Source organism: Micromys minutus, assembly GCF_963924665.1.
Source record: "Micromys minutus genome assembly, chromosome: 32".
NCBI classification, from domain to species: Eukaryota; Metazoa; Chordata; class Mammalia; order Rodentia; family Muridae; genus Micromys; species Micromys minutus.
In genome coordinates this window covers 3186253-3193928 of record NC_137967.1, presented here as the reverse complement: position 1 = coordinate 3193928, position 7676 = coordinate 3186253, and the positions used below count along the sequence as shown (strand labels likewise).

Genomic DNA, 7676 nt, shown 5'->3' with positions numbered 1-7676 from the left:
GGTTCTTTCTGGCTACCTGTCATGGTGCCATTTAGCACACTGTCATAGGACTGTAAGGAAGTCAGAAGTCATGGGACAGTCACCTAGTGTAGATCCGAAACCTGACCGGTTAGGTAGCCACCTGAAGAGACTTATGGCCGTTGGGCATTCTGTCTTCAGAGATAAGGCTAGGGCAGGGCAGAAATTCAGTTAGTTCAAGCAGGCCAGGTAAGACTCAGATTAGGTAATGAATCAGCCATTGGTCTTCTTTAGGAAGAGAGCCTGGAGTTCTCCAGGGAGGGGCATAGTTTTTAGCAATGCCAGATTTTCAGCCTGGTCAAGTGGGCTTTGTCCATGTTTTCCTCCCTCCCTGACAGGCTCTCAGCTGAATTCAGCTGGAAGTGGGCATCCTGGGAAGCATTGTATTTAATTAAGTCTTAAGAACGACCAAGGTTGTATCTGGACTGGGTGTGGTGACACATCTGATTTCAACAGTTGGGAGGTGTAGGGAACTGGTCTCTGTGAGTTTAATACCAGCCTAATGTACATGGAGTCCCAGGTTACCCAGCGCTGAGACTGGGTACACTGAGACTCTGAATGGGGAAGAGTCTTAGACGCAGCACGGAAGATGGATGGTTTTTGTGGGCCACCTATTTATGTAATTACTTTGCCTACTGCTAGTAAAACGCTGTGAATAAACATTTCTAGATCTTATAGCTTTTGTACATTTAGATATTTGTATATGAAGCTTATGACAACTGGTGAATTAGAGGGGCTAAAGTAGGACATCTTATTGACCCCCTTCTTCTGTGTAGCAGAGCCCTGGCTATCCCGGACTCACTTTGTAGACCAGGCTGACCTCAAACTCACAGAGACCCACCTGTGTCTGCCTTCTGAGTGCTAGGATTAGAGGTGTGCACCACTATAACCAACAGCATGGTTTTCATTTGTTTGTTTTTTAAAATTAGTGTTTTATTAAAATTAGTATTTAAACTAGTCCAGATGGCAATGGTTCGTCATGATACAGTCAGATATAATCATCTTTCTGCAGATATTAACATAGAAGCCTCTTGGTGGAACTCCAAAGACATGGAGGAAATCAAAGCCCCTAACAGGTGAAATCTTATTTTGTTGAGACTCTAGTTTTATTTTGTTGAGGTGCTGTCTTACTATTTAGACATAGTACAGGCTGGTCTTGAACTTATCGTATATCTGAACTAGCCTCAAACTTGTGATCCTTCTGTCTCATCCTTGAGAGCAGCCGCCATGTCTGAATGAATCTTTAAACTTTTTATACTTTTAAACCTAATCCCTCAAAACAACACACAGTGTACACTACGACCCCCCCCCCCAGCTTCTAAAAAAGACAAGCCTAGGTTGGTTGGGTAAGGGTGTGCAAGATATTCATTCACGGTCTCAAAAGCCCATTGTTTACACACACACACACACACATTACACAGCTAAGACTAAGACAATTGCAGCAACACATGTCGCAAACAGAACTATGTGGTTGAACGGGTGCCCAGCAAGTTCAAGGTCCTAGGTTTGCTCTCTGGCACCAAAGGAATAAAAATAAAAACAATATACCAGGTGGTGATGGTGGTGGTGGTGGTGATGGTGGTGATAGTGGTGGTGGTGGTGTTGGTGGTGGTGGTGATGGTGGTGGTGATGGTGGTGGTGGTGATGGTGGTGGTGATGGTGGTGGTGGTGATGGTGGTGGTGTTGGTGGTGGTGATGGTGGTGGTGGTGGTGGTGATGGTGGTGGTGGTGGTGGTGGTGGTGATGGTGGTGATAGTGGTGGTGGTGGTGTTGGTGGTGGTGGTGATGGTGGTGGTGGTGATGGTGGTGGTGATGGTGGTGGTGGTGATGGTGGTGGTGATGGTGGTGGTGGTGATGGTGGTGGTGTTGGTGGTGGTGATGGTGGTGGTGGTGATGGTGGTGGTGATGGTGGTGGTGGTGATGGTGGTGGTGTTGGTGGTGGTGGTGATGGTGGTGGTGGTGATGGTGGTGGTGATGGTGGTGGTGATGGTGGTGGTGGTGATGGTGGTGGTGTTGGTGGTGGTGGTGATGGTGGTGGTGATGGTGGTGGTATACTGCTTTTGGTCTGAATGCTGGGACCAACAACATGCTTTTAAAAAGACTTCTCCAGTAATTTTGGCTGGCCCCAGTTTTTGAGAACAACTAATATAGCTTATATTTTCAGGGGCTGGAGAGATGTCTGGGTGGATCAAAGCACACACTGCTCTTGCAGAGGACCAGAGTTCTGTTCCCAGCAGGGCTGCCATTCCAGGCATCTACACAAGCTTGTAATACCCACTTCCCGAGTCCTGACAAATCTGACCACAGCTATGCTTACTCGCCCCCGCAGTAAGAGAAATCCTCTTAAAAGTTCAGGTTCTCATCTTCATGACTAGACAAACTAGGGTCCAGAGAAACAAACAAACAAACAAATTCCTGGCTTGACTACTCTCTTCAGTGACATCATAGCATAGACGTGTGATTTTATAACGTGTTGATGGGAAACCGAGGCTCCAAAGATCAAGGAGCATGAGCCCAATTACATCACCAGTAACAATTACATCACCAGTAACAATTACATCACCAGTAACAATTACATCACCAGTAAGTCCCAGGCAAGGAGGGGCAAGCATAATGCTTTCAGCTCAGTGTTCTTTCTGAGCAACACATGTGGTGACAGTGTCTAGGACAAAGACTTGGGGACAACCATTCTCACTTCTCATTTGGATAATGTAGGTGAGAAGCTCCTAACTAGGAAAAGAACCAAGCCAATGGCAAAAAACCATCAGTGTGCCTAGAGATTAGGCATGTGACTCCCCTCCCTCAAAACTTGACTCTAACATTTTTTGGATGCTCTTTGGAATTTTAGGTTGGTTGTCAATACTGTCACTAGAAAAAGGGCTGTCTCTCTCTGAGGAGATGTCAGGTCGGTAGCCTCTCCTCCACCAGAGTGGCTGGGGGAGGCCTGGAGAAAAATGAGGAGAACGGTCCTAGGAGGGGCTCACTGGAGAGATCAGTGTGTGTCTCTCCCTGGCCAGCACGAGGCCAAGGCTGGGTCCAGCACAGGGTCCTGGATCCCCATCTCAGGACGTGGTCAGGGTTCTTCATCTTCCCAACAGCTGACTCCACAGTTAAAACTCATGTATTGGGCTGGAGAGATGGCTCAGTGGTTAAGAGCACTGACTGCTCTTCCAGAGATTCTGAGTTCAATCCCAGCAACCACACCGTGACTCACGACCATCTGTAATGAGATCTTGCGCCCTCTTCTGGTGTGTCTGAAGATAGTGACAGTGTACTCACATATAAAACAAATAATTCTTAAAAAAAAAAAATAAAACCTCATATATAATACAGAACACATTCCCACCCTTTGGGGTGTATTTGGAAACCTGCATTTCCATGACTCCTGCTAGAAAAACTTGTACTTCCTGAAACCAGGTACCTTTCCCCTTCTTCGTCCTACATAATACATCTGGATTGAGCAGAGCCTTAGAGGTCGCCCATGCTCTTTACAGTTGAGAAGATTTAGGTTAGAGAGGCAAAGGCCATGGAGGTAGCAAACACAGCTGCACTGTAGTCCTTTTGACTCCTTGCCAGTCCATCCAATTCTGAACACATACTTCTAAACATGCCTCAACCCACTAGCATTATAACCTTTACAATGTATTTCTGGCAGTCAGTTTATACTCCTTTGAGCCCTTTGGTCACTTGTTGCAGCTGTGAAGGGTGTGTGATCAAAGCAACCTGGTGCCTGTAGTTTATTTACTCGTTGCTGTCACGGGGTCCACATACGGGCTGCTGCTTGCTTTCATCCATGGCTTTTGTGGTATGGTGAAGGATGGCGGGCAAACCACAGCTCCTTTTCCGTGGCTTCATTTGTTCGCTGCACGAGTGTCCACGCTTGCTTAATGCTACTAGGAGTCTATATAGTACATGGTGTGCCTGGATACGTATCCCTTACCATGCTGAAGGTTGAGTGTCTTGTTGACCCTCTCATGTCCATTGGGAGGTGTGACTACATGGTCAAAGCCATGTCTTAAAGGAATTGCGTCCACCTAGATGGTATGTTTAAAGGTTGATGAGAATCTGCTTTTGCTTTTTGATCCGGTATTAAGATGCACCTCCCGGTGCTCCTAGGGCAGTGGTGTGCCTGTCTCTTGGCCAAGCTGGTTCCTCAACCTTGGGGGTCGCAGTTCCATTCCGGGATGCCCTCGCACGCCTCCATAAGAGGCGTGGCCTTGCGACCACGCCCACGCCCGGGAGTGGGAGGACCTCCTTTTCGGCGCAGAAACAGAGAACCGGGCGGGCACCGCCAGCCGGGCTCCGCCCACACGGGATTCCGGCCCGCTCATTGGCTGGGTCTGTGGTGACGTCGTCGGGTTCACAGACAGTACTCCGAGCGCCCGGCGCGCGGGAGGGATTGTGCTTCACCCCAGCTTTGTTCAGTCGCCTGCTCACCTGGCTCTGGGTGCGTCCTTGGCGGTGCAACCCGGAGCGGGTGCCAGCAGCAGCAGCCGCCGCCGCCATGGTGTCCCCGGTCACTGTGGTGAGTGCGCGAGCGCGCGAGCCCGCGGCCAAGCCCCCACGGGCCTGGGACGAGGCAGCGGCAAGCCGGGCCGCCGAGCGGGGCGGAGGAAGCTGCTGTCCCCTCCCGGGAAGCGGGCGGCTGTCACTCTCGTAGCGCCCTTCCTCCGCGCGACCCCGGTCTGCCCGTGGGAGGGAGGAAAACATTGTACACGTGACTCGGAAGCGTGACTCTGTTGATCCTTGTGTGTCTGGAGCGGGTCTGCGGGTCTTGGCCTGGAACTGGATGTTGCAGGGCCGTAATAGGGTTTTGCGTGGTGGGCCCTCAGAGAAGCATTGGAGAGGGCGCGGGGAGGGGGGAGCAGACCTCCTGGGAATCTTGCCCCAAGTTGGTTTCCTCTTTACCTTGTCGGTGACACCTCTGTCTTAGCAACGCTATTCAGGCGATAGGTGAAGGTGGACCTCTCTATTGACTTGACCTCCTTTTCAGACTTTTTCAACTCCAACCTTTGAATTGTCTCCTCACACTTCTAAGGCTGGCCCCTCTGTCATGATTTCACCACCTACTGCCGGTTTCTTCTACGAAATATACCGGCCTGGGGAGTAGTGGGTGTGGGGAGCAAAGCTGATGTTTCTGAGGGCTGACAGGTGGAGTTGGGCATCCCCTCCGGTTTCCTCCCATTGGCCATGCCCTCACCCCGACTATCCCCTGATAAGGGAGTTTCCATGGGAAGGGAGTGTCAACTTTGCTCCCATCTCTAACCTCTGGAAAAAAACGAGAGCAGGCACCCTGGACCCTGGACCCCGCTATCTGTCTCTTCCCTAGTTGCCCGGGAATCTAAGTGTATCTCCTCAGAGTCTTGTGTGAAACAGCTTGCTCACGCAGCCAGAGCCTTGAAGGCATGTGGGCCTATGGGGAACTCCAACTGCTCCAGTTCAGGCTCAGAAACCCCCGAACTAGCAACCCAGGGGAAGGAGCTTCAGGAGACCACAGAACATCTGCAGAATCTCCTCCCCCCAGCTCACACTGTGCCTGCAGTAGCCTTGAGTAAAACCTTTCTTTAGCTGCCCTCCCCCTAATCCAGCTGAGACCCAGTCAGCTGGCCAACTTCCCCTCTCAGTTCCCCATCTCCTTCCAGCCTGTCTGCTGGCTCCAGATCAGAAGCCCTCCCCACCCCCTTCCTGTCTCTGGTGCCTCAAGTTGCTCTTGTTCTCTGGGAAAAGAAATGGCCAACACTCCCTTTTCCTAGCCCTGGAAATCTTTAGCGCTTCAAGCACTGTTTATTCCTCCCAACATAGATCTATTTCTCTTCCCAGCATCCCTAGCACCTTACTTTGTCCTTGATACCACCTTTAGTCTAACAGAGGTAGAGTGGACGGTCAGGGGGCAGACTGGGCAGGTCAGAAAGCCTGTGGGGTGGAAGTACTATCACGTCTACATTCCTGGCACTTACCTGGTGTAGCCAGGGCTCTAAGCCCGAGTCCTGGCTCAAAAGCTTGGATCATGAGTTGGTCGGTCAGTGCATTTCTGTGGTTTCCCTCTGACCTTACTCCAGTTCCACAGAGCTGGGAGCTCAGGCTGACAGGGAGAGGTGGTAAGGGATGCCCGTAGGACGGGGGAGGAGAAAGCCAAAAGGGAACAGTGCTAGGCTGCAGAAGGGAACATCTTAATTGACACCGTTGGTTCAGTGAATGACTACTCTGGCCAAGTTCCAGGACCTAGAGTGGGCCAGAGAGACAGGACAGTGGTAAATTGAGCCTCAGGCTGACAATGGCTTTCACATCCTGCTGGCTGCTTGGAGCCAGCTAGGCTAGGTTTCTGTCAGAACTCTCTGTTGTGGATTGTATAGGGCTGGGGTATGCACGGTAGCCCCGGGGAAATGCATAGGGTTTTAGATCCTACCTGTGGGCTCTTGTGCCCCAACCTCTAAATCTTGTTCTTGTTCTGTCTCCTCCAGGTGAAGAGCGAGGGACCCAAACTGGTGCCCTTCTTTAAGGCGACCTGTGTGTACTTTGTCCTCTGGCTGCCTTCATCCAACCCATCTTGGGTCAGCGCCCTCATCAAGTGCCTGCCCATCTTCTGCCTCTGGCTTTTTCTTCTGGCCCATGGCTTTCGATTCCTGCTGGCCCACCCCAGCGCCTCCCTCATCTTTGTGGGACTTGTCTTCTCTGCTGTGGGTGACGCCTTCCTCATCTGGCAGGACCACGGATACTTTGAACACGGTCAGTAGTTATAGGAGCTGCCTGGGCGGGTTCCTGGAGCTGGAGGAAAGAGGGTCCTGGGGGTCGGGGCAGGACGAGGCTTTGGAAGAGGGAACGGGTGGGGATGGAGGGCTTCTGAGACTGGGGGCTTTGGTCTTTTATTAGAGGAGGACCAGTTGTTTAAAGGAGAGTGTGAGAGGGTGAGTTTAAAACCATAGCTTTTAGTCCCAGAGCAAAGCTGCCGGGTTACCCCTAGTCCCCTTCTCTCAAGCACTCACTAGCCGCGAAGGCTTCCTTCAGGGTCCCGTTTACTCTCACTTTCAGGTCTCCTGATGTTTGCGGTGGCGCACATACTCTATGCCTCGGCCTTTGGCATGCGGCCACTGGCTCTGCGGACAGGCCTGGTGATCGGAGTGCTGTCAGGCCTGTGTTATGCCCTACTCTACCCAGGGCTGTCGGGTGCTTTCACCTACCTGGTGGGGGTCTACGTGGCCCTCATCAGCTTCATGGGCTGGAGAGCTGTGGCGGGGCTGCGGCTGGTTGGGGCAGCCTGGCGGTGGACAGAGCTGGCAGCCGGCGGCGGGGCCCTGCTCTTCATCCTCTCAGACCTGACCATCGCTCTCAACAAGTTCTGCTTTCCCGTGCCCTACTCTCGGGCCCTTATCATGTCCACCTACTATGCCGCTCAGATGCTCATTGCCCTGTCGGCCGTGGAGAGCCGGGAGCCGGTGGAGGACTGCAGACTGAGCAAGGCTAACTGAAGGGACTGGGGTCTGCTCACCTTCCTCCTGGGGCCCCGGGGCCCAGACTTTGGGAGTGTTCAGGAGCTGGATCAGCAGGCAGCTTGTGGGGGGGGGGGAAGTGGCAGGCTTGGAGGGGCGGGGCGGGGCAAGCTGAAGGAGCTTCCAGAAGAGCTGGTAGTCCAGGATGACCCAGAGACCTCCAAGAGGCAG

The 7676-nt window shown here is 52.1% G+C and overlaps 1 protein-coding gene across 1 annotated transcript; it reads left to right on the top strand.

Moving 5' to 3' along the window:
* The first annotated feature begins 4415 nt into the window (after window positions 1–4415).
* TMEM86A (transmembrane protein 86A) lies at window positions 4416–7541 on the top strand. The gene is made up of 3 exons (XM_080908972.1): window positions 4416–4543; window positions 6480–6744; window positions 7048–7541. Exons 1-3 carry the CDS (start codon window positions 4523–4525, stop codon window positions 7482–7484), a joined length of 723 nt encoding a protein of 240 aa, XP_080765098.1. The 5' UTR covers window positions 4416–4522; the 3' UTR covers window positions 7485–7541.
* Window positions 7542–7676: the final 135 nt, after the last annotated feature.

Bases quoted from the DNA above. Each gene is read 5' to 3' on its own strand.
- TMEM86A (XM_080908972.1), top strand. From the start codon at position 4,523: ATGGTGTCCCCGGTCACTGTG. The intron at 4,544-6,479 runs GTGAGTGCGCGA...TGTCTCCTCCAG, and splicing joins TGGTGTCCCCGGTCACTGTG to GTGAAGAGCGAGGGACCCAA. The intron at 6,745-7,047 runs GTCAGTAGTTAT...TCTCACTTTCAG, and splicing joins CCACGGATACTTTGAACACG to GTCTCCTGATGTTTGCGGTG.